The sequence below is a fragment of the Protopterus annectens genome, chromosome 3.part0, assembly GCF_019279795.1.
Source record: "Protopterus annectens isolate FY-2018-M chromosome 3.part0, PAN1.0, whole genome shotgun sequence".
Taxonomy (NCBI): domain Eukaryota; kingdom Metazoa; phylum Chordata; order Ceratodontiformes; family Protopteridae; genus Protopterus; species Protopterus annectens.
In genome coordinates this window covers 165703720-165730289 of record NC_056731.1, presented here as the reverse complement: position 1 = coordinate 165730289, position 26570 = coordinate 165703720, and the positions used below count along the sequence as shown (strand labels likewise).

The 26570-nt window shown below is 46.9% G+C and overlaps 1 protein-coding gene across 1 annotated transcript in view; it reads left to right on the top strand.

Annotated features, from left to right (window-relative positions):
* LOC122796295 overlaps positions 1-26570 on the top strand; it is a gene marked incomplete in the record, with an annotated part of 1783369 nt that overhangs the window by 417207 nt on the left and 1339592 nt on the right. The window contains 1 exon segment of the mRNA XM_044064662.1: positions 19291-19371. Coding sequence (XP_043920597.1) covers positions 19291-19371 — 81 coding nt within the window.

Sequence of the window (26570 nt, the reverse complement as noted above, 5' to 3'; positions counted from 1 at the left end):
AACTGAGGAAATTGCATTGGCTGCCTTCCTTTGTACTTGATGTCAGGCTTAAACCAAAGGCAGCCTGCGTCCTATACCAAGGGCTTGGTATTCTGGCCTATTGTGGGCTACCGGGAGCAGAATAACCCATTTTGCAAGGACTGCAACAGTGAATACACTCTAACATCTACATTTATGGTAAGTGTACCCAACTGTACTTTATTGATGTTGATACAAGTGGTGCTTGTTGGCTTGGTAAGGACTTCTTATACTGTTGCAGTGAAAGTGTTCTGTGCAAAAAAGGAGAAACTCAGAAATGGAGGTTTAAAGTTCTGCGTATGGAGAGCTTAAGGCCTTAGTGACTAAGTTGTGCTAAGAACCAAGGGCACCGGATCCAGTGATACATTAGTTGGTGTACTTCAGTTTGTGTCCCCTACTTACTGTGTCCTTAACCCTTCTTGATCTCTGGAGGCAGTAGGTGGGAGCTTGGCTTGTACTACCAACCAGGTTTAAAGTAAAAATTTGCTAGATGCTTGTGGCAAATGTCCAAGAAATTAAATTTATACTGTACTCGTATGCCCCCTTTCCCAGCAAAGTACATCTTCGTATTCTATATGAAGGAAGCATTCAGTGGAATACTTTACTTATTCAGCTTAATTCCTTGTCAACATAATGAACTACCTGCAATTTTTTTACACCGGGACTGGCATCCAAAAGCCAGATGCCTGCCTTAGTTTTTGGCCTCAAACTGGGCATGTGGTACAAGGATTTAGAAATTATATTGACATTTAGAGGAATACGTTTTCAGATCCACGTATTTGTGCATAAAGTGGGACATGCTCAGAGAGCTTGAACTTGGTGTTGAAATTCCAGGGTAATGCCACAAAGGTTATGAACAGGTTTACAGAGGGAGCTTTTAGACTGCAGAATTATGCTAAAAAGTTTGGATGTGAATCCCTTGTTGCTTCTGGAGTTAGAGATGTTAACAGGTAGGGTTAAGACACCTGCTTAAGGGTGTAGGCCTTTCCATGGGATGAGGACATTTACTAGACATTCTTGGACACAAGTTTGCTCCTCTCATTTAAATTGGTTGAGGTAGTTCATGGTGCAGTAGGACCCCTCTTGCTAAGGAGTGGCCCCATGTGTAGAAAGCTAAGAAAGATCACTTCATGTACAGGAGGGCTGTCTAAAAGCAGGTATGGGGTTGCAAGGGAGGTAGGCAGCAAGGTGAAGAGGATGAAAAAAGCCTCCTGGTCAATGTACTAAAGAGTAGTGCTCACTCTTCCCCTATATACTACCTTAAAGTACCGCACCCACAGACTCAAACATGTTTAAAACATCATGGCATGATGTTTCCTACACTTTAACAGCACTCTGGGATTATGTACAGGATTTTAAATATTTTTATATGTAATTCCAGACTCTGACCACCTGGAGGCTGGCATATTGACGTGGTTTGGATGAATCCGGTTGCCATCCGGTATCCCAGAAATCAATGTTTGGCTCAAATGTTACACCATGCAGGCCTCAGTTTGCCTAAAGTTCCTGTCATTTCATAGATGTTGCATGCGTACAAAGTACTGAGTAAAACAGAACAGTGCAAGTAACATTCCCTGCTGCTGGATGACTACTTAAAACAAACAGTGCAAATGCCACAGAACACACGTAAAGTGCTGTTTACTGCTGTCTTTTTTTCTAATTTAGTTTAAATGGTACTCTTTTGTGAGACTATGAATTCCAGTCCATTTACTTCTCCCTTCCCCCATAACACTTAGCTTCCCTAGCTGTCAAAGTCCTGAGGGTAATTTGACCTGGTATTCCATTGTTTGGCAGATCTCAGCAGGGTGCTTGATCTTTGCTCTAGCATTTCCTTTGTTAGAGGGGACATTTTTTTGCTGCACTATAGCCATGGCCTTACTTGACTGCAATCACATCCAGTAAGGTCTTGCACTGAGTAGCTAAAGAATAAAACATTTATACTATTAACCAGTTTAGATCTTTATTAATTTAAGTGTTAAGGTATCACTTCATGCTTCCACCTTGTTAAAAATTGAGATTTACATGTGCAGTGTGTTGGTATGCAGTGTTTGCCTTCATATGTTTTACTCCACTGGTTGGTTTGCAAAAAAAAGCCTTTTGCAGTGTCCCTGGATTTGTCTTTGTATATACAAACCACATTGCTATATTTTCCCCTTCCCTTTTCTTGTGCCCAGAAGTCACTTATAACAAAGTAAATTTTTTATTGTTTTTTTTTTTTTTTAAATAAAGTACATCAAGGTTAACTTACCTTGAATCAGATAATGGATGCCACTGCAAAGAATCACTGTTGAAATATTTGTGCATGGACAAAATCCCTTACTAAATCTAGTTGCCAGCCTCCAGTTCAATTGGTGCTATGGCTTTAATATACTGGTGTGTTTGCTCATTCCTTCCAAATATCTCCACCATTACATACCAGTTTTGCAGTGTAGTAACCACCTGACATGCCCATATACCTTTAGCCATCAATATGCAGCTACTCCTGTTCATGTGAGTATGTGAATTCATTTTCAGAGTTAAGGTGTGGAAGCTACACTGAATAATTCTAGGTGCTTGTTCAGGTTTCACATAGTGCTTGCTTACAGCTACTCTCATGTTAAGCCACTATGAATATGTTGCACTGCCACCTCTGATACCAGGGTAATGTTTTAATCTTTCTATTCTCGCACTGCACACCAGCAGTATCTGGTGCAAAATACAAGAGAGAAGTATGCAAGTGATACACCACCATTTGCCGTGCAGAATGTACAAGTATGCATACCAAATTTCTGTGTTTCCAAACATCGGTGTTACTACACTACTACTGAATAAAATGAACAGCACTCAGGCTGGGGGAAGGACATGGGGAGCCATGACATCACAGAATGGGTGGGTCTTATTATTTTAGTTGGAATCAGATGATGGCTGTGGTGATGTCACTTTAGGGGAGGGAACTGATTAAAAAAAGTACCTGCACTGCCTGGCCTCTGTCAGTAATTGGGCGACTCCAGCAAGCTTTATTCAAACGTGAGAGAATCATTTTGCAAGTGAAACCATCACAATATGAGAAGGTAGGCTTCTGTTACATAAGTAAGGGGAATTATAAAAATTGTAATTGCTTTATTGTTGCTTTACAGAGGACAATGTAAATAGGGAGGAAAAGGGCCGTGAAATTGAGGAATACTTTAGAGAAACCTGTTTTACTCTAAGATCCTTTCACTGTCTTCTGTTCCCCTTCAAATAGAACTAAGAGTTCAAAGTACCTTCCCCCTTTTTTTAGAATGCTTTTTATCTTTCTAGAGCAGTAGGAAGTACCATGGATAGGTTTGGCTCAGTTGCTTGGGTAGGAAAAATGATTTTATTCCAGGCCATTTCATTTTTGATAGAGCCATGCACATTCTTACCCAGAATCAGTTCTCTGTGGTTCTACACGAATTGTGTACTGCTGCCAGTTTTTACTAACTTGGAATTAAAAAGGTGGAAGGGTGCCATCTTCCAGATAGGTTACATTCTGCTTAGCAGCAACTAAAGAATTCACTCAGTCTGGCAATTTGTGTATATGGGTATTTGCCAAGGAAACTGAGCAGGCCTGTCTCAAATTTACCATATGCTTGGTGAACTTTAAATCATTTGCTTTTGTTTGTGACACTCATCTGCTCACTCAGGCATGGCTTTAAAAAGTAGTTAGGCTTTTTCATGTACTTTTTACTATTACCATATATTTAGGGAAAATCGGTGCTAAAAAAAATTCTGCCCTATCATGATATTTCGGATTTTTATCAGGATTTCTGTTTCTTTGCACCTCCATCTTTATGTAAAGTAAAAAAAACTGTTTTGCTGTATGTTGCATTACTAACTTTTTGTAGTTTTCTTCCTTTTTTGAGAGATTTCTCCAGTATGGCTGATATCTTTTGCCTTTAAAAAGTGCATGCCCTGTGGCCCCAAGTTATCAAACTTGGATGCACATTCTAAGTGTGTATACTGTTTTGGGGCTGCACACTGGAATGACCAGTGTGCCATATGTACAGCCTTTGGTACCCAGGCAGTAGTTCAGAGGAAAAACAAATGTTTTCGTAAAGGGCTTCTTCCTGCCCCTGTAGGAGAATTGTTCAAGTGTTAGCATAGTGATACTGGAGCTTCCCTTTGTCTTAGAAGTCTGTGGATAATCTAAAGGGAATAATTGCTAAGAGGAGGGAGTCTAGAAAGCACTCTACAGATCGGCCTTCATCCTTTCTGGCATCCTCTGCTCAGACTCTTGAATCTTCAGATCTTTAGATCTGATGCTTTTCTCCAAACCAGTCCTGACTGGATCAAAGTCTCCCTCGTTCCCAGAGATTTTTTTTTTTACTAAAGCCAGTTTCTCCTCTGCGCCAATTGCCTTTTATTCGAGATGGTTGGCTATCTCTCATTCAGACTTCCTTCCACCATTTCCCTCCTGCGATCAGTTCAGTCAACCAGGAGCCTTTCTGAAGCAGATGTGGCTGCATGATGAAATTTCTCTGGATCCACAGTCAGTTGGAGGTCATCCTGTCTCCAGCTGTTGCTAGACTGAGGCACTGTTTCTTTTCACATGATGGCTCCTACCCTGTTCTATTTGTTAGACTATGGGGGTCTAGATCAGAGTACTTCTCAAAGGTTGTCCATTCAGGAACCAAAGATCTATCTTCTACTCCGGTGCTATCTCTGACTCGTATGGTTCTGATATATATTTGAGCCAGAATGATCCCAGAGCTGAAGCTTTGGCATTGTATCTGGAGAACAACTCCAAAGGCTTTGGAGCCTCGGCGCAGAACAGCTCGACGCTGAATCTGGCAGAATGAAGTTCAGTGGTTTGCCTAGTGATGTGGCTTCAACTCCCCCATACAGATCTCATCCTCCTTTGACATTCGAGGTGGTGAAGAAAGGGAATCCCCCAGTCAGAGTAAGTACTCTTGCCATCTCTCCTCCATCTGTCCCTAAGAGTCCCCCCTAGTTCTGGCTGTCCTTTGTGTACCAATTAAGGACCCAGGATGATCGTGGGCAGATGGAGCCAAGATAGAGCAGTCTGCATTTTTGAGTTTTGTCAATAGCCTTTAACACCAAAGCCAAAGGTGACCTCAGTTTGTGTGGGGAGGTGGCTCTCCATACAGATCTCAACCTCCTTTGGCATTATAGGCTGTCAAGAAAATACTCCCCCAATCAGTTATGCAGACTACTTTCTAGCTCTTTTCCACCCATCCCCCTATTAAATGCTTCTGGTCCTCCTTTTTCTCATCCAGTGTACATGGGGCAGCCAGAACTGCTTCTTGTCTGCCCTATAGGAAACTTGCAAGGCTAAGTCTTCTCTGGGACATTCCACTGGAGAGGCTTCACAGAAGCATGTGTAAAAGGAGGCAAGTAGACTTTCTTTCCAGGAGTCTTTCAGAGGACACTGATTTAGATTGGGAGGAGTCCCATAGTGATCTAATTTTGGAGAAATTCTTTAACTGCGATAGGTTGGTGGTCCTAGAGATTTTCAGGTCCGCCTTAGCTGCTACTTTATGGTTGTCGTCTCTGTGGATGAAATGGTGAATTTCCTGTCTGATTGGACTTTGAAGGAGCCAGATGTGGCTGAACCAATTCACTGTAAGCCATATAAGTTTCTCTCTGAAGGATAGACAGCATTGGAGCAAGGATGTCTGCTGTAACTTCCATAGTAGTAGCAGTGGTCACCAAAAAGGGCTCTTGGAGGAAAGCTGTTTTGTCCACCCCCCCCCCCCTAACAGTCAAGGTCACTGAACTGGTTTGAGAAGTAGACTTGCTCTTCACCTACCTTTTCTCTGACTGCTCATCTTGACATGCACCATAAGATTTCAGAGGGATTTGACCAAGAAAATCTCCAAGCTTCCCACAAAGTCTCTCTATAGAGGACGAGTAAACCCTTGACTCTGTTAGCCACTCTCCAGTCACTGTCCGATGTCTCAATGCATCTTATGAAAGGCACTTTTCGTGTTGCAGGTATGGGTGTTAGTGATGGGAGACCCGCTTGAAGTGCTCTGCGAATACGTAAATGTACATTCAAGACATCCTTTATTAATGTTATGTTTGACGGCTCAACACATTTTGGGCCTGAAGTGAATGGTTCTTTACCCCCAGAGTTTTTTTGTAGGAACCAGAATTGGGGGAGGGTGGGGGGGTTATGGTTAAACGTTTCATGGTTTCTGTACTGACAGAGACCCCCTCCCCAAGGCTTCACAAGGGGACTTCTGCCCTGTGAAGGAAGGCAATTAGAAGTGGACCACAGAACCAAAGCTTGAGGTCCCTTCACCAAGAAGCCTGATCAGTCCTACTGAAGGGTTGCCAGACTGCCATTCACTGGAGGCAGTCAGGGAAGGGGTCTGTCCTTGCACCCCAAATTCTAGAGGTCAATCATGAACAATAGATGGGTGCAAAGGATGTTAACCAAGCTAATCTTGGTCATCATTTCATTAACCTGAGGGTATTGGTTCCAATCCTTTGAATCAATCTGCTTTAACAGCTTGAGCTTCTTGACTCTAGCTCCTCCATATACCCACGATGCCTCGCTCCCCCAATGTAACCTGATCTCGTTTGCTGCATTTTGCTTTAACGGCGAGTTTGCCTGGCTCTTGAGCTTCTTCCAGTAGAAGTTAAATTATTGGGATTTTGAGCTTTTCTTTTCGTTCTCTTGTGTTCTTTTTCTGCTTTTCAAGACCTATAGTTGTCCTTGTTGTCACTTTCCTTCATTTTAAATTTGTCTCATCGCTGTTAGCCAGGTTTCTCTGCAGTTAGTGCTCTTTTTTCAAAAAAAAAAAAAAAAAAAAAGTTCACCAAAATTCTCTCAAAGATGTCAGCGAAATCCCAGGATTTAAAAAAAAAAAAAATGAATTTACACTCCCTGAAGACGTCAAAGGAATTGGGTTTATTGCTTAGGGCCTATTCATCTTGAGGCCACTTATTTGTCAGGCCTTCCACCCCACCCCCAAGGCTCTGGCTGACAGGAGTAAGCTAGTCAGAGGTTTGCTGCCTCCTCCCGCCATCTTGGGGATACAGTTGACATCAGGGGCTCAACCCTCCCGAGAGGCCTAATGACACCTGGGAGAGTAGTAAGTGTTCCCCCATGCGTAGAGCTGCTCCGAAAGGCTCTGAGGTTGATGGAAAACCAGCCCAGTCGAGACAGAGCTCTGTTCTGACTTTTTCTTCTACACTCCAATCACCCTTCCTTGTTCCAGGGCAGTGTAACTTGCCACAGTCTCCTGCTGTGATGGCCCTGTACTCTGCTTTGACGGTACAGGTTCCGAGAGCTTGGTCCTGATCTCCCAAGAGATTCTAGAGACCCCATTCTGCATCTTCCAGGCCTTCTAGAAGTGTTTCCTAAAAGGACATTGGTAGAATGATTAGGCAGTTCCTTCTGACCCAGATTCAGATGGTGTTTGTTTAGACTCCATCCGTGTCTGGATCTTTGAGAGGTTCACCATTCCGAACTTTAGCGACTCAGATCTGCCCCTTGGTTTCGAAGTCTTTGGTGCTGTTCTCTGCTGCTAAGGATTTGAGGATGATAGAGAGATCTTTGCCTCTGGCTTTCCCGACCCGCTCTACTCCAGTGGCTTTGGTTCTGTGCGCGTCTCAGAGCTGTAGTGTCTAGATTGGTTCGGGGGGGGTGGTGACACCAACTCTGCCTTTGCTAGCTAAGCTCAGATTTCCCTCTTTGGAGCAGGAGGTTTAAGCTCTGAGGTCTGGTCTGGTGGCTTTGGCTCTGGTGGGAAAGCCCTTGCTGGCTCGGAACACTTCTGCTTTGAAGTGGTGGAGAAGGTTCGGGCCCATCCTGAGATGACCCTCTGCTGTTTTGCCACAGTACACCCCCGCCCATTCTGGTTTGGCGCAAGAAGCCTCTTCTCTGCTGTGTGGACTGCTTGTCCCCCAGAGCCTCCATAATCTCCCCATGGCGGAACCTCAAGCATCTTCTGATGCCTCCTTGGAGCATCCCACTGAATAGCTCCCTCGGAGGAGTCTGTAAAAGATGCCACATTGATTCCCCTATGGAATCTTACTACAAACCCAGATTTTGAGGAAGGAAAAGGGTCCACAGTCATTAGCTGTCTGTCTCCTTTGGAGATATTTTAAAAATCCTGTGCCAAAGGAGGAGTTGGTCAGCCTGAACCCTTCCTTTGGTGACTTGTGTCCACCCCATCTACTATCTGTCACCCACCCCCCCCCAGCCGAACTCGCTGATCCAGCTGGCGATGTCCGGAGCTTGGAAGGAACTGGACACAGAAAATCCGAAACGAGTGCACAAGATTCTCCAACGCAGATAAGTTGGTTTTGGACCAAGGCTGCTGCTGTAGATGCCATGGATGCTGGCGGCAGCTGTAAGAGGGAGCTTTCCCAGGAGAGCTAATCTGTCCATCCCCTGAACAGAGAATCCCAGCCGTTTGAGAGACTTTGCAAAGGTTTCCCCCTCTTTCCCATTCACCTTGAGGATGTTGAAACTGTCTCACTGTACAAGTCTACAAAGGGACTTTAGAAAACACACCTTCTGGATCGACCACATGGTCCATGTCCACTGAGGATCAGAAAACCATTTAGTCCAAACTGGCCACCTGGAGAGGGTATCTCAAGGTCTGCCAGTTCAGGCATTGCCACAGGGTGTTATGCCTGGATGAGGCTGTGCACTTTTGCACAGCTTTTCAACGAGCCTTTATTAATGCCCCCTTTTACCGCTCCACCTTGTTTGGACCAACTGTTAGAATCTTTTTTTCCAGAGTGAGAAGGATGAAAAGACCTTGTATGCCATCGGAATCCATTTCTTTACCCCACAGAGGACTTTCTCCAGGAACCAGCATGGGATTAAGAAAAAAGAGGCTTCAGTAGGTGCAAGGTCCTTTTCATGACACCTTGGGGGGAGCATAATCAAAATGGAAGAAGCCACCCTTGTGTTCGAGGGTATCTGTGGAATCGGGGTTCTTGGGGAACCTCTCTGCACAAGCCGTTCCAGTGATCCTGAACATTTCCCAGACTGTTCTCCTGGGAGGCAGTCGGGGGGGAAATTCTCCTTGCACCCAGTAGCTTGGGAGGGCATCATAAGCGACAAATGGGTGCCAAGGATCATTTCCTGAGGATACTTCATTCCCTTTCTGGAAAATCCCAAGAAAAATAACCTCCCCGATGATCCACCCAAGTAAAGGAAGGATGTGGCTGACTCATCCAAGAGGCCCCCCCCCCGATCAAGTTGGATCAGGCTTTTACTCCAGATTCCTTTTAGTACTCTCATAGATGGGGGACTGGAGACCTATTCTTGATTTGACCTCTGAACAAGTCTGTAAGGCACATGAAGTTCAGGATGGTCGCAGTCCAGTCCATCCTGCCTATCTCTGGAAGGCGGATGAATTGATGTACTCTGTGTACTGAAATGACATGAACTACCAAATAAAAATGGACAGATGCTCCAGGCAATTCCTAGGTTTCAGGCTGGGAGGCAGTCATTACCATTTCAGGTCACTTACTTTTGGTCTCACCACTGCCCCCAGGGTGTTGTCATATACTTGGCAATGCATGTCAGACTGCAGAGTTTCCAGATTTTTCCATATCTGGATGACTGGCTTCTGAATGATCAAACCAGTCATGTACTCATTCAAGCCAGAGATTACTTACTACAGCTGGCCCCAGCTCTAGGGATAATTATCAACGTGCAGAAATCCCAGCTGGATCCATTTCAGGTCACAGATTTGATTGGGGCTGGTCTGAATTCAAGGGCATCAAGTGCTTATCTGATGACAGACAAGGTAACTAATCTAAAGTCATATCAGACAGTCTAACCATACCTCAGGCTCCAGCCAATTTAGTTCTCAGAACATTGCGTTCATTGGTGGCCACAATAAGTCTCCTGCCCATGGCTCTCACGTGAGGATATTGCAATGGACTGGGCAGGGGCATTATCTGGGTCACAGTCCGAGGCATGTGGATGTCCCAGGAGACCCAGTTGTATATCAGTGTAATGGTGATGAGAGCAGTTCTAGCGTTGCAAGAACTCTACAGCTTTCTACCTCTGGGGACTATTGCATTTCAAATTGACATCAGTAGTTTGGTACATCAACAAACAGGTGGAAGTTGGGTCCTACCCCCTATGTCGACAAGCGATGAGAGTTTGGCAGTGGGTGGTCTCTACCAGCCGCTTTCTTGTAGCAAAGCATATTCTGGGAGTCCCAACATATTACCAGACCTTAGAGTATTACTGATGCCTTACAAGTGGTCTCTCAATCAGTCAGTGGCAGACTTGATGTTACAGAAAAGTGGTTTCCCTTGCTGTGATCTGTTGGCATCCCATTAAAACAAGAAATGCAGCAGTTACTTTGCCTTTATCCCTCCTCATTGACTGTCACCCATGGACGCGGTTGTCCATGCTTTTGCCCTCCGGTCTTTTCTATGCCTTTCCTCCTCTACCACTAATTCCCAACTTTTTACAGAAAGCTTTCAGGTTGCAGAGGAAAGTAATCCTTATGGCTCCCTTTTGGTGACTAACCTGGTTCACCTTACTTAGGTCTCATCTTGTTTGCTGTCTGAGGTTGGATCCGGTCCCAGATCAGCTGTCACCCATCAGGGCGTCCCCATCCAGACATATACAGGGCCTGAAGCTAACCGCATGGTTTCTCCACTTCCGATGGCAAGATATCCCAGGCTTTCTTCCCCCGTTCGAGAGATTTGGTTCTTCTCACATAGGTGTTCGCCACTTTATAAAAGCAAATGGAAAAGATTTTATTTTGGGGCTAGACAAAGATCCTTTTACAGCACCGGTGGCAGTCGTACTTGACTTGACTTTCCTTTTCGGTGATGGAGCTAGTTATTTTGCTGTCAAAGTCCAGTTAGCAGTTGTATCCAGTTTTCACGTTGGCTTTTATTCCTTATACTTTGCATCTACTGAGCTTTGTAAATCTTTTCTTAAGGGCATTTTCCTGCTCCAGCCTCCTGAAAGATACTAATCCACTGTGGGATCCAGCGATGATTTTGCACCTGCCCTTTTAGCCTGCAGCTACTGTAGATTTCAAATTACTTTCTTTGAAAACTTTCTAGTAGCTGTCACACTTGAAAGAAAAGTATCTGAACTGCAAGGTCCTCTAAATTTATGTACTTGATTTTTTTCACAAGGATAGTTGCCTTGTGCGCAAATCCTTCGTTTTTACCCAGGGAGGCTAAGCAGGGGAACATTAATCAGTCCACCAAATTTCCATTTTTCAAAACAAAGGTGACTGTCCTCCATTTGCTTGATGTTCATAGTCCGTTTCGGGTTTAGTTATAGAACCAAGCCCTGTAGGAAGGCTGATCAATTGTTCGTATCCTTTTCAGTTGCAAAAAGAGGTAGATCCGTTACCAAAGTCTCACTAGTCTGATGGTTGAAAGACTTGCTTTTATTTATTTTTCCATAAATATTCCCTTAACAGGACCTGTCAAGGCCCACTCCACAAGGTCTATGGCTACTTCTCATGGTTTTTGGTCTAGTTTGTTTGCTCTGCAGCTACTTGGTCTAACGCCCATACATTTATTACGCATTACAAATTGGATATCATATCTAGGAGTGGAAGTGTTTTTGGTTCTGCTGTTCTGTGGAGCAGCTTTCCATGAGGGCCCTCCTGGATCTTAGTACAGTAAACTCTTGGTTAGCTGGCACCCATGGGGATTGATATGCTGGATAACTGAAGTTTCTGGTTGCTTGAGAGTTACTGTTAAAAAATAGGCCTGGCAAGTACTGTACCCTATACCATTTGGTTTGACTTGTTCTTAGGTTGGGGAGAGGGAATTAATTACCATCTTCCTTTTTAAAGCACACTAAGTCTAAAAACGTAAGGTATGTTTCTGCGTTGGGGGTGGGGGAGACAACGTGCAACCATTGACAATTATGTATAGCTTTGATTTTTATTTTTTTCTGGTTGATTTAGTTCCAGTTAAAGTTTACTGTAGCTGGAGACTGTTCCAGTCCCGCAGGTTAATGAAATGAAGAGGATATCTATTACCATAATGTTCCATTTGTGTTGTCAGTCTTCATTTCCATTAACCTTTCCTCCCTCCATCGCAGAAAAAGGCCTGATGCAGAGGACAACACTGTAGACACTTGCTCTGCTTCTCTGACAACACTGCTTTCCAGTTGCCCTTTGTACTTTGGAAGACTGCCCCCATTTGGTGGAGGTGGGATGCTAGTATAGTTCAGTGCTGGTTTACACTTGCATCTTATTTCCCCGTCAGTAGCCATAAAACTGAGGATTCAGTATGAGAGGTGTCTGACAGCTCATAACTAAATTGCAGCAAGACCCCTCCCTCCAAAAAAAAAAATGCATGTGTTTTACAGTGTAATTGGTACATACAGTGTTGAATGCATACATCATAACTGAACAACTGATTCTGGAGTGGAGAGAGGCAACTGGGTTACACAGAAAAGCCCCATTCAGGAATGAAAAATTTACAGGCTAGAGCTGTGAAGCTTACGGTGTTACCACTGAACTAGTTTTAATTTTTCAGACATTTTCTAAATTACTAACTGGAAGCATCTGTTTGGCTTGACATGAAGTTTAAAACCTTTTGCGTAGACTTTTTCAGCATAGATCCTAAATTGCTGTCTGTTTCACTTCTTGGTATTTCATCTTTAGTCTGTAAGATTAAGTTCTGTGTAGTTAATTTCTGTCTTGAAAAGCTTGAGACAGTTGATCCTATTAAGATTTGTAGACTTTATACCACCTTTTCCTCTGAGGATAGTTTTGCTTGGTATAATAACATTTTACCAGAAGTTTAAGCAGTTGATTCCAATTCCAGTTTTGTACCTACGTTTGACATGGGCAGCATATTTTTTGAGTTTTCATAAGCAGCTTCATTGTTAAAATGACAACCGCTTTGTGCTGGAAGGATCAGCAGCATTTTATCAATTTCCTTTAGGCATAAAATAACTACTGATTTGTTACTGGCTAGTTGCTTATTTGTTTGCTTGGATTATTTCAGGAGCCCTTAAGAGCGACTTGATGTGTCGTTTCTCAGACCTGTGCTCTTAACATTGAAGTACTGATGTCAAGTCCTATCTCGCCTCACATTCTTCACCTGTGGGTTTGGAGCCAAATATCTGCTCCAACTCTGCCTATTTACTAGCTCGAAAGTCTCTGGCTGGGCTAAGATGGTATCCCACAACACACTGCTCCACATCCCCAGATCTCGTTTGCTGCTTGTAGAGCTCGGACGTGGTCTCGACTTGGCTGTGGCTAAGTATTGCTAAAACCTTTTTTCCTGTGAAAGTTTTTGCTAATTGTTAGCCAAATAGAGCTTCTTGTTAGCTATTGTTGCTGTGTTAGTGTCTTGTGAGTTGAGATTTTCTGTGTTGTGGTATCCCTAACTTCCCTCGGGCTAGGCCCCTTTCAGTTAGAGGAACTAGTCCGTTGTGGTGATTGTCTGACTGTCATTTGGTGTGTTGTCTTAAGAGAACAGTTTGAGGTTCTCCCCTGTGCCTGCTTTGTTGTGCTTGTGTGGACTTAGTTTGTGTGAGTGGTTTCCCGCCCTTTGTCAGTAGCGGCTGCTACGGTTGTGGCCTTAGAATGTCTAAAGAGCAGAAAGAGCATAAGCCCTTGGGCTTTAAAAAGTGTACGAAGTCTTCTTATAAGATGTCCATCACAGATGGACACTTGGTCTGTGTTTACTGTCTTGGAGCCGTCCACCTTCAGGAGTTGTGCATTTTCTGCCACGCCTTTAGTCAAGTGCTCCAAGAGAGGAAAAACAAATTAATCCTAAAGGGACTGCTAAAACAGTCTTGAGGATTTAGGTTCGGCTCCCAGTCGAAGTCTAAATCCTCAAAATCCAAGTAAAGGTCTTAAGCTCCATCTGTTGCTTCGGAGCCGCCTTCCAAAATCATGAGTCTGCTTCCTCGGCTCCGTCATCGGGGCCGCAGGGGGTAGCTGTGTCTAGTGAGTCTGCTTCTGCTCTGATCATACTGGAACCAATTCGGAGCCGGTCGCTAAGTTTGAGGCAGTGTTCTCCAGATAGGTCTAGGTCTCCATCCATCTCCTCCAGGCTTTCCAATTTGGATGTAGATAGGGTGGTGCAGAGGCTCTTACAGTCGCCGGTGTTGGCCAAACTTCTCTGCTCCTACCCAGTCTGCTCCAGAGCCGGCTCCTAAGGTTATTTGTGCTATTTCTCCGAGTGCATCCTTGTCGTTGGAGCCAGTAAGCTCCGCTCTGAGACGTTCCTGTGTCTGCTCCGATCCCCCAGCTGTGTTTGTTGGTGCCCGCGTCTGCTCCGACCTTGTCTGCTCCGTCCACAGGATTCGGGAGTCTGGTCTCCTTGGTCGGGCCCGAGGGGGATGCCTTGGAACACCCTTCGGTTCTGAGCCTCCCTCTTGGTGCCTCTGCTGCGGGGACACCAGTCCCGGTCATGGCCTTGGAGGGAGGTCGGCCCTCCGATTTGGGAGGTCCCGCCTTCGAGGCTATGCAGAGCGCGCTGGCTAGGTCAGCTACTTCTCTCGGGTCGGTTCTACTTTCCCCTACAACACCGGCGAGAGCTTCTGACGCCCACCTATCTTTGGATAGCAGAGCGCCAGGGCCTAAGGATACCCCCACAAGCGGTCCCCTTCTTTCTGAGGGGCCCTCAGAGCCTATGCCTGAGGAACCCCCCAGAAAGAAAATGTGCAAGAGGAAGCGCATAGACTTCCAGGACGAGTCCCTCACTTCCGATACTGACCTCAAGGAATCTGAGGGGTCCCCCAAGTCGTCTTCTGAGGACGTTTCTTTCTCTGATATCCTGGAGATCTTGAAACAGAGGAGACTGGCCCTCCAAAACCCCCTCCGAGGAGGAGTCAGTATTCCTTAAGGCTTTTGGCACTCAGCCCTCCGCCTCCTGGGTGTCTCCACCCTTCGATGAGCTCCTTGACCTTATTTGTCGAAGGGTGTGGGGAGAGTCCTGACTCTGTGGAGCCTGTTCCTCGATGCCCCAATAATTTTTTGTCCGCTCCCCAAGGAAAAGAATTTTTAACAAAGGGAGTCCCGGTAGATGCTGTGGTGGCGGCAGCCACCCAGAAGGAAGTTGCTGAGTCTTCCTCTTTGGTCCATCCTCCTAACAAGGAGTCTAGGACTATGGACCGGTATGAGAAGTGTACCCTGTCTTCAGCTACCTTTACCTTGCGGTCGCTGAATTATTTGTCTCATTTCACGCGGCTCCAGAGAGATCTCCTGAAGTAGTTAGGTGATACTCTAGCGGGTAATGTACCTGAGGCGGTGGCCCAGACTGTCAACGCTCAGCTCTATACCCTCAACTCCATCGCTAACTCGTCCATGCGACTTATTTCGTACGCAGCCGAGGGAGCGAGTAGGGCGGCTAGCTCAGGGGTGGCCCTCAGGAGGCAAGCCTGGCTACGCCTTTGTCACTTTGCGGAGGCCTTTAAGTCTTCTTTCACTGATGCCCCCTTTGGTTCCTCCTTGTTCGGGACCAAAGTGAAAGACACCCTCACCAGGTGCGAGCAAGAGGGAAAGACCTTGTCTGCCGTAGGGGTCCATTTTTCCCTCCCGTCGAGACCTTATCCCAAGGCTCAGCGAGGGGGAAAGATGTGGTTCAAGAAATCAAAGGCCTTTTCCTGCCGCACAAGGTGAGAACCCCTCCCGAGGCAGGGGAGGGAGGTCATATTCAGGGAGACGTTGCCCCAGAGGCAGAAGGGTTCCCCCGCAATTCTGGGCGCTGCGATTCCTTTCGTGGTTCCCCATATTCATTCCTGAGGGTGTGCCCGACTGTACTTCTCCGGAGCCAGTCGGGGGTTGAATTACCCAGTATGTGGAAGCCTGGGTCAACATCACCCAGGACCGATGGGTATTGGGGATAATCGCTAGAGGTTAACCATCTCATTCTACTCCGCACTCCCTCCCATCAAACTGATCCCAGACGTTCCACCCAGTCAAAGGGATCAAGCAGCATCAGAGGTTTCTTAGCTGCTGGAAAAAGGAGTCATCCAACCAGTCCCCCCAGACTAGATCGGATTAGGGACTTGAGATTCTTTTTGGTGCCGAAAAGAACGGGGGACTTGAGACCCATTTTGGATCTCAGCCAACTCAATCGTTACATACACAAGTCCAAATTCCGGATGGTCATGCTACAATCGATTCTCCCATTGTTGGGAAAAGTATGGATAAGTATGGATGTGCTACATCGACCTGAAGGATGCTTACTACCGCACCAAAATGGACAGAGCATCTCGATATCATCTACGCTTCTGGCTAGGAGCCAGGCATTTCCAGTTTCGAGCCCTGCCCTTTGGTCTCACCACAGCCCTCAGGGTGTTCACCAAGTGCATGGCAGTGGTAACGGCTCACTTGAGACGTCAAGGATTCCAGGTGTTTCCGTACCTGGACGACTGGCTCCTCTCCGCCCCCACCAAGCATCTACTTTGTCAAAACAGAGATACTACCATTAATCTGTCACCAGTTAGGCATTACAGTAAACTGGAAAAAATCTGCCTTGCTACCCTCACAGCGTGTCTCATAGGTACAGAGTTGGACACTATATTAGATTGAGGGCATTCCTACCACTGGAGAGGATCACGGGGTTACAACAACAAGTTCGTACGATGATGCCTCTGAGACGTGTGAAGGCAAGGCTAGTCCAATTACTGGGGACAATGGCGTCTACTATCATGATGGTCCCGTTAGCGAGGTTACATATGAGAATCCTGCAATGGTTCCTATTCGCCCAGTGGTCCTTTCAAAGACTACCACTATCCCATCCTATCTTAATCACAGGCAGATACCAGCAGGACCTCAGCTGGTGGCTATGCAACAACTTAAATGTAGAAAAAGTTTGTACCACCCGACCCAGTAGCCCCAGTGACCACGGACACCGCCCAGATTTTTTGGGGGGGGGGGGCATTTATCTCGGCAGGATGGTCCAAGGCACGTGGCAGGAACATGAGAGACTTGCACATATGTCCTAGAGATGAGGGCAGTGTTTGCATTGCAGGCACTTCAGGATGCCCTCCCTCTAGGGACTATTGCAATACATTCAGACATGTCAGTAGTGTGGTATCTCAACAAACAAGGAGGAACCCGATCTTGCCCTCTGTGCAGGGAGGCCATGAGAGTGTGGAATTGGGCGATAGCTTCCCAACGGTCCTTGGTGACAACGCACATCCCGGGGAAAACCAATGTGATTGTGGACAAGCTAAGCAGGGTGATCCTCATGCCCTCCGAGTAGTCCCTGAACCGCCGGGTGGCGGAAAGCATATTCAGCAGATGGGGTCAGCCTTGCTGCGATCTGTTTGCCGTTCCTCTCAATGCGAAATGCAGCAGCTACTTCTTGCTGACCCCCCCCCCCCCACCGGGGGAGTCTCCAAGGGATGCTCTTGCGCACAGTTGGCTCTCGGGTCTATTTTATGCTTTCCCTCAGTTTCCCCTTATCTCAAGGGCGATTCAGAAAGTGCTGTCCTTGGGAAGCAGGTTGATTCTGATCGCGCCACACTGGTCTAGTCAAGTATGGTTCTCCTTCCTTCAACCTTACATTGTGGATACTCCGTGGATTCTGGACCCTTGTCCGGACTTGCTGACATGTCTGGAAAGTTCCACCTCTCACTGGGGATCCTCCGGCTGACTGCCTGGTTACTCCTCTTCCATCCGTAGTCAGATGTCATGAATTTTCTCCAGACGTGGTCCATATTCTTTCGTCCTCCCATAAACCGTCCACTCGAAGATTTACTGTAGTAAGTGGAAAAGGTTCTCGATATGGGCCCAGTCCAAAGGTATTGATCTCTACACAGCCCCCATCGATTCGGTTTTGGAATTTCTATCTGCCTTGTTCTACCAAGGGTCTGCCTCGGCCACCATCAAAGTTCAGCTGGTGGCTATTTCAAATTTTCATGTAGCTTACGAACCTAGCTTGATGGCGCACAGGCTGTGAAAAGCATTCTTGAAAGGCACTCTTCTGCTTCGTCCCCCTCTATCTCAACCTGTTATGCCCTGGGACCTCAATTTCGTTCTGCAGGCTCTCTCTCCCACCCTTCGAACCTGCGGCCTCCTGCGACTTAAAATTTCTTACTTGGAAGTCTGCCTTTTTGATAGCTATCACCTCAGCTAGACGAGTCTCAGAAATCCAGGCCCTATCCGTCAAGCCCCCATATTTGATATTCCATAAAGATAGTCTCTGAGACCAAACCCTTCCTTTCTTCCAAAGGTGGCTTCCTTATCCAATATTAATCAGTCCAGTGGTCTTCCCCAATTTTTCCAACAAGGCAGAGTACCAGTTTCATCTGTTGGATGTTCATAGACAACTACGCTTTTATCTACATAGGACAAAAGATTGGAGGAAGTCAGACCAGCTCTTTGTTTCGTTTTCAGAGAATCTCTTGGGGTCTGCGGTTTCCAAGGTCACCATCTCTAGGTGGATAGCTGGTTGAGTCTCCTTTATCAGGCAGGGGGAAAGAGTCTGCCCTTTCCAGTCAAAGCACATTCTACAAGAGCTGTTTCCACTTCCACAGCCTTTCAGGCTAGGCTATTGATCGATGATATATGTGCAGCTGCAACGTGGGCTTCTCACATGTTTGTCTCCCATTACAAATTGGATGTGGTGTCCAGGGCCAGGTCATCTTTGAGCTCCACAGTGCTCAGGAGTATTTTCCATGGAGCCACCCAGGAAGTAGGTACTAGGGACGCTGTCCCACAGGTGAAGAATGTAGGCGAGATAGGACTACATGACATCAGTAAGCTATGTACTCACCATAACATTAAATGTATGTAGTCCATCTCCTCATTCTTCATTACCCCCCCCCCCCCCCCACCGTCCCCTAGGCCTGGAGGCTTTTGAGGAACACCATGTCTTTCTTGTATTGCTGAGTCCCTTTGGTTAATTTGTTGGAGCTCTGTTGAGGATGTGTTTGGGTGAGGCATCCTGTACTTTTGTTGGCAGCAAACTAGATCTGGGGATGTGGAGCAGTGTATTTTGGGATACCATCTTAGCCCAGCCAATCAGACTTTTGGGCTAGTAAATAGGCAGAGTCTGAGCTGGTATTCGGCTCCGAACCCACAGGTGAAGAATGTGAGGCGAGATGGACTATATACATCTAACGTTATGGTGAGTACATAATTTACTGTTTTGCTACAGATCTTCCATCTAAGTTGTGTTGAAGGCATGATTCTAGAAGTTAATTCTGTTGCCGCCAGTTATGGTGAAAATGTCATGTTCTATTATCATGTTTGATATGCAGTTGAGTTTGCATGTATTCGCAGCCTTGGAGCTTGTGTGGAAGCTTGTCTTGTAAAGTTTTTTGCTAGCATTTGCATTAGTTTTGTACACATTTAATATATGTATTTTATCTTATAGCCATGTTAGAACCCCGTATGGAGCACAGAGAGTCTGTTGTAGAATTTGTACACAATCCAAGGAGAACTGAACCTGTGGTTGGTATGTATCTTGTTTTAGCTATCTTAGTATCGGATCTCAGCTTACCAATGTTTTATTTTGCTTTAGGTACTAGTGTAGTATGTGCATTTAAGAAGGTAGCTTTACACTTGGTAATCTGCAAGAGTGATCATACTGATGACATTTGAATGTGTGCCCTTGATGCCATTTTTGTTTTAACCAACTACTGGTATGCTTGTACCTCTCTTACAAAATCAGATTTCTGGGAATTGCACAACTTTAAGAAATAAAATTATGTACAATGATTTTAGACTGCAGTGGTGGTGCTGTGGTAGCGTTGTCGCTTCAGACGTCCTGTTCCATTCTCAGCTAAAGCGTCTTCTGTGTGGAGACGTGCATGAATGGGCGTACCTTCATTGAAGGTTGTGCGTCAGGGCTGGCAACTCGGCATGTAAAAATCTACTGCCAATCATTAGTGGACCGGAGTTCCGCTGTGGCGACCACTAACCGGGAACAGCCAAAAGACACAACAATGGCTTTTACTTGGACAGTGTTACTGTACCTACTTTTATGTTGTACTTTTGTCTTTCATTTTATGTACTATACATCAATTTTTATGATGTAACTTGTATTATGTAGTTGTTAGTCTAACACGGTCTGTACAATCCAGTGGCTCATGCTATGATTTTGAAGTATAGATGTTATGTAGTCCAATCTTACCTTCATTCTTACCAGTGGGTTCGGAGCCGAACCTCTGCTCCGACTCGGCCATACTGTAGCTTGAAGTCTTCAGTTGGCTTGTGGCTGAGGTATCCCATCATGCAACAGGTCTGTTCCCCAGATCTCATTTGCCGCTCGGATGCTGTCTCGCTTTTGGCTGTGGCTAAGTATATTGTTTATAAAATTTTGACTTGTTGCTCAAAAAAGCTTATCTGAAGTAGTTAACTTCATTTGATCAGCAAACTGTGGGGTATCTGATCCGATTCGGATCAGAGCCAGCAGCTTTCCTAGCAAAGATCTGAGCTCCAAGCTCCTCCCCTACCCATAATGCCCTGCTACCTCCCTCTAACCCTCAGATCTCATTTGCCGCGGCTTCTTGAAGCATCTGAGAACGAGCTTCTAGCGTTGGGTTTTGTGAGTTGTGTAGATTAACTTTTTTTCCTCTTAGATTCACTTTTTCTGAGTGTGAGACACCCCTTCTCTCCTATCTGGGTAGTTTATTGTTTATCTTTGGTTCTTTAGTGTAATTTAAATCCCCTCCCCCCTTTTGTCTGTGTGTGAAGGTGTGTGCATGTGGGCCTATTTTTTGTTTGTATGTCCGAGGCCCCAAAAGCTATTTTTTCAAAATGCTCCGAGTGTGGCCATAAGCTGTCCCCAGTGGATGGCCACACTCTGCGTTATTTGCCTGGGTGTAGACCATCTTTCTTCAGGCTGCACTACCTGTGCAGCCTTTAACCCCAGGGCTTTGAGGGATAGGCAGACTAAGCTTGTCCTCGCGGGCCTTTTGCCCTCTGATTCAGCTTTGTCCTCCTCCCCCCTCAGTGGCGCCAGCCACAGATGCCCCACTGACTTTCCGCTTCGCCTCAGGAGGAAAGGGAAGCGAGGAAAAAAGACAGGAAAGAAAGAGCAGGGGAGAGGCATCGTAGCCACAAGAGGCGGGCTGATTCAACTTCCTCTGCCCCGCCATCTAAGCAGCTAGCCTCACCTCTTAAGGTCTCTCCCCCCCCCCCCCTTTCCAGGCTTCGACCTTCACGTTTCTCCCCAGAGCCGGAGGAGGAGACCCATTCACCTTCGAGGTCATCCAGGCCAGCCTCTGCAGCCTCATCCAGGTCCACTAGAAGTTTATCTGACGCTGATATGGATCGGATGTTGTCGATTTCTTCAGGCCCAGCTGCAGATGGCAGTACTGTTGCTCGACCCACTTTTTTCACCCCCATTGCTCCTTCTCTGACCCGCTACCGGGGTTCGGAGCTGTCGGATCAGAGTAGTTTCGGAGCCAGGGTGGTGCCTGCTCCGACAGTGTTTCCTACTTCGGCTCAGACTGTACCTTCGAGTTTGTTGGATCCCTTTTCGGATCTGAGCGCTCTGAGGCTGAGAGATGAGCGTTGGATCCGGAGGGGTTAGTGTGCCTTCGGCTCTGAGGTCGGACTGCACTGCCCTTTTGGGTTCGATCGGGTCATCTCTGGCACCGATCCATGCGCCGGATCCGAGGGGACTGCTTTCGGATACTAGGGAGAGCAGCTCACCCTTGGCATTTGATGTCGTGGAGAGGGTTCTTTCGAGGGATTTGAGGTCCCAGGCAATGGCTACAGATCCACCTGCCATTCCCCGACGGGCCCATCTTCCATCATCTGGCCACAGGGACAGCCTGTGCCTACGTCCCAGATGGTTCCCATGGAGGAACAGGACATTGTTGGTGAGCCCTTCTTGGACAGCCCCCCTGAGGAGGTCCCTCACACGGAAGTGCAAGAGGAGGCACTTGGACTCACCCGAGTCCCTCACAGAAGACACTGACTTGGAGGAAGGGGACTGTTCCCCCAGGTCACCCCCCAAAAACCTCTCCTTCGGAGACATTATGGAAATGCTTCGTATTAGAGGGGGGTGGTCAGCCCAAAAGCCTTCCTCGGACGAGTGTCTTTCTGGATGCATTCGCAGGCCCATCTACCTCTTTGGTGTCCCCACCTGCCAATCCCCTGGTGGATCTTATAACTACCAGGGCATGGAAGGAGCCGGACACTGTACAGCCAATACCCAAGAGACCAGACAGGACAGTTTGGAGCAAAGGTGCCCCTGTAAATGCCATGGTGGAGCAAAGGTTCCCCTGTAGATGCCATGGTGGTGGTGGCTGCCACCAAGAAGGAATTAGCACAGGCAAGTTCCTCTGTACGTCCTCCAGACAAAGAGTCTCTGACGATGGACCGCCTCGGAGAGTAGATGTTCGCTTCACCGACCTTCTCTGTAAGGTCACTGAACTGTGGCACGTGATTCGACTACAGCGAGACCTAATCGGAGTACGCTGGGTCACCCCCAGAGTCCATGTCTGCCGAGGACAAACTGACTTTCTCGGCACGAATGGCCACTCAAGTCTATTACACATACCTCTATGCGGCTTCTTTCCCATGCCACGGAAGGAGCGACTAGAGCCAGCAGAAAAGGCATTGTCTTAAAAGAACAATCATGGCTCCGTTTCTGACTTTGCGGAACCCTTCAAGGCATCCTTCGTGAATGCCCCATTTGACAGTTCTACGTTTTTCGGCAAGACCATCCACTATGTGCTACTCCAGAGTGAGAAGGACGGGAAAACGTCTGCCGTCGGGATCCGCTTAACTCTGAGGTCCTTTTCCAGGAACCAAAGAGGATAGAAGATGTGGTTCCGGAAATCCCAACAATCCCGTTTTGCTCCGGATCCCTCGTCCTTCAGAGGCAGAGGACGACAGGGTGGATGCTGGCCCAGAGGCAGAGGGGGGCCGAAGAATTTTGGGTTGAGGAAACCCTTTTCTGATCTACCTGCGCAGCAACCCTGAGGGGTTGCCCGACTGCTCCTCTCTGGAGGCAGTTGGGGGGGGGGTGCTTCTCGGAGCATCTAGCACATTGGGAGTCCATCACGACAGATCGCTGGGTGCTCCAGATCATATCCAGAGGTTACTCAATCCCATTCCTAAATACTCCCCCGGTCACGGCACCTCCCCGATGTACCACCCAATCAGAGGGAAGTAGCAGCCCTAGAAGTAAAAACTTCTAGAAAAGAGCCATCCAGTATGTCCCCCCGGTCAGTTCGGATCAGGCTTCTACTCCAGGTTCTTTTTGAAGCCAAAAAAGACGGACTTGCGGCCAGTTCTCTACCTGTCCACACTGAACCAGTCAGTTGCCAAAGAGAAGTTCCGGATGGTTATCATACAATCCGTTCTCCCACTATTACAGGAGAAAGACTGGATGTGCCCCGTAGACCTCAAGGATGCGTACTACCATGTTGTAATGAACAGGCGATCCAGGAGGTTCCTCCCCTTTCGGCTGGGAGCCAGCCACTATCAGTTCAGGGTCCTACCCTTCGGTGTCACCACAGCCCACAGGGTGTTCACCAAGGTCATGGCAGTTGTAGCGGTCCACCTGAGGCTTCAGGGAATTCAGGTCTTTCGTTACCTGGACAACTGGCTCCTAGTCGCCCCCACCAGCCATCTACTGTGTTCAGTGAGAGACTACTTCTTACACCTCGACTGCTATCTAGGGATCACGATCAACCACAAGAAATCCTCCCTTCAGCCTACTCAAATTTTGGATTTCTTAGGAGCCAGGATAGACAATTCAATCCAAAGTCTTTCTGACGTCGGACAGACTGCGCAATCTAAATCTACATGTTTTGGCTCTTCAGTCCTCTGGCTCTCCAGTGGAGTTGGTCCTGAGGGCTCTGGGGTCCATGGCAGCAGCCATCAACTTGTCTCCACTCGCGTGTCTGAGGATTCTCCAATGGACCTTGTAGGTCCAGTGGTCCATTCTGCTTCTAATCTTGTCTGCTCCTATTCCTCTCAGCAGAGTTTGCAGGGAATCTCTACTTTGGTGGCCCTATTCCAAGCATCTCCGGGAAGGGCGCCCCTTCATGTCCCCACCCCAAGTCACAGTGACCATGGACGCGTCTCGCCTCGGGTGGGGTGGGGGGCATTGCATGGGCAGCACCGTCCAAGGCACGTGGACTTGCACAGAGACCTTTTTTGCATGTCAATGTCCTGTAGATGAGGGCGGTGCTTCTATCGTTGCAAGCTCTCCATGCCCTTCTTCCTCTGGGGACTGTTGCAATTCAAACAGACATGTCAGTGGTCTGGTACATCAACAAGCAAGGGGGAACCAGATCTTAACCACTTTGCGGAGAGGCCATGAGTGTGTGGGAGTGGGCGATATCCACCAACCGCTTTCTCATAGCAACGCACATACTGGGTAGGTCAAACATCCTTGCGGACAAGCTGAGTCGGACTATCCTCTCTCCCTAAGAGTGGTATCTGAACCCCTTAATAGCAAAACAGGTTTTCCTCCGATAGGGTCAACCTTGCGGCGATCTGTTCGCCTCGCCTTCGAACGCAAAGTGCAGCGAGTTTTTCGCTCTAATTCCCCCACCAGGGAAAAACCCCAGAGACGCTCTAGTTCATGCATGGCCATCCGGTCTTTATGCTCATCTTCCGTTGATGGCAAAATTCTTGCAGAAAGCTCGTCTGTTTGGGAGCAGAGTTATCCTCATAGCCCCATTCTGGCCTCATCAAACATGGTTCCCTTGTCTATGGTCTCATCTAGTGCATTCTCCTGGATCTTGGATCCCCTTCCGGATCTGATTTCTCATCCCCTGGGATGGAGGATCCCCGACCTGGACAACCTCAAGCTATCTGCTTGGTTGATCCAGTTCCTTTGATGGCTAGGACTCCTGGTATCTCATCCTCAGTTAAAGCCGTTTTGGTGGCCGCTCATAAACCCTCTACCAGAAAAATCTACAAGAGTAAATGGAAACATTTTTCTATCTGGGCGTAGCATAGGAATTTGGACCCCTTTACGGCTCCTACTCCAGCAGTCCTCTATTTTTTATCTCAAATTTTCCATCAGGGAGCTAGCTCTTCAATCATTAAAGTTCAACTGACAGCAATTTCCCACTTTCACATTGGAATAATTTTGGCCCCCTGGCATCTAAGATCTGCAAGACCTTTCTGAAAGGCACCTTCCTTTTGAGACTCCTTGTTAAGGAAGCAGTCCCTCCATGGGATTTAACCCTAGTTCTCCAGGCTCTAACTGGTCCTCCCTTTGAGTCCGCAGCTTCGGTTGACTTAGTTTGTATCTTGGAAAACTGTCTTCCTGATTGCCATTACTTCAGCCAGAAGAATATCGGAGCTTCAGGCTCTTTGCAGTAAGCCCCCGTACATCATCTTTCATAAAGATGGTCTCCCTCAGGACCAACCCCTCTCTCTTTTTTTTTTTTTTACCACCTAAAGTGGCTTCCGAAGCCAATATCAACCAATCTATCAACCTGCCTGTCTTCTTCCCTAATCTCAACAAAGGAGAGTATAGACTCTATTGTTTGGATGTACATAGACAGTTAACAATTTTGCCTACACAGAACAGCTGTTTTTCGAAAATCATAATGGCTCTTAGTTTCATTTGCCAAGTCCTGTCTGGGTAAACCAGTGACTAAGGTAACCTTAGGTGGATTTCACAATGCATTCTACTTGCATACAGAAGCTCTGGTCAACCTGAGCCCGTGCGTGTTCGGGCACACACTACTCGTTCTGTGGCTACTTCTGCGGCCTTCTGGTCTAAGGTCCCTCTGGATGACATTTGTTCAGCTGCTACTTGGGCTTCCCCTCACACTTTCATTACACATTATAAATTGGATCTGATTTCCAGGGGAAGGGCATCCTTTGGCTCTGCAGTGCTCCGGAATATCCTTCCATAAGGGCCTCCCAAGGTGTGGTAGCTGGGGACTGTCCCACAGTTTGCTGATCAAATGAAGTTAGCTACTTCAGATAAAGTTATGTACTCACTCATCGTAACGTTCCATCTGAGTAGGTAACTTCATTTGTCAGCAACTGACCCTCCCTCCATCCCCCGGACCTGTAGTTCGTTCTTGAAGGATCATATGTCACTTTTCAGATGACATCAGGTGGAACTTTCAAGTAGTTTTTCCTTGTTATGGTAATGTTCTATGATACTATGGCAAACTCTATCTGAGGGTTAGAGGGAGGAAGCAGGGCATTGAGTAGGGGAGGAGCTTGGAGCTCGGATCTTTGCTAGGAAAGCTGCCGGCTTGGATCAGATACCCCACAGGTTGCTGACAAATGAAGTTTACCTACTCAGATGTAACGTTATGGTGAGTACATAACTTTTTTTCATCACTCTGTGTGGTAGTGGGGTTATACTGCCTTTGTTTTGCTTCTCTTGCTGCTGTTGTGGCTTTTTCATTGGCCGTTTTGGTAGCCCGTTCGTTCTTTCCACGGGCTAAGCCCATTTCAGTTAGAGGACCTAGTCCTCCCAATTGTTTCCGTGTGATCTTTGGTTTGGTGCTCCATTCTGTTGGCTTTTAGTTTTGTGTCTGGCTAGTGGTGCTATCCTGCCTTTGTTTCCCCGGGCTAGGCCCGTTTAAGTTAGAGGACCTAGTCCTCCCTGTAGTCTTTTTCCCACCAGTTACTAGGCCGTTTTTAGAGGCTGTAGTTTCCCATGTGGGGTTTAGTTGGGTTCAGTGTGTGTACGTATTGCTTTGTACCTGTGTG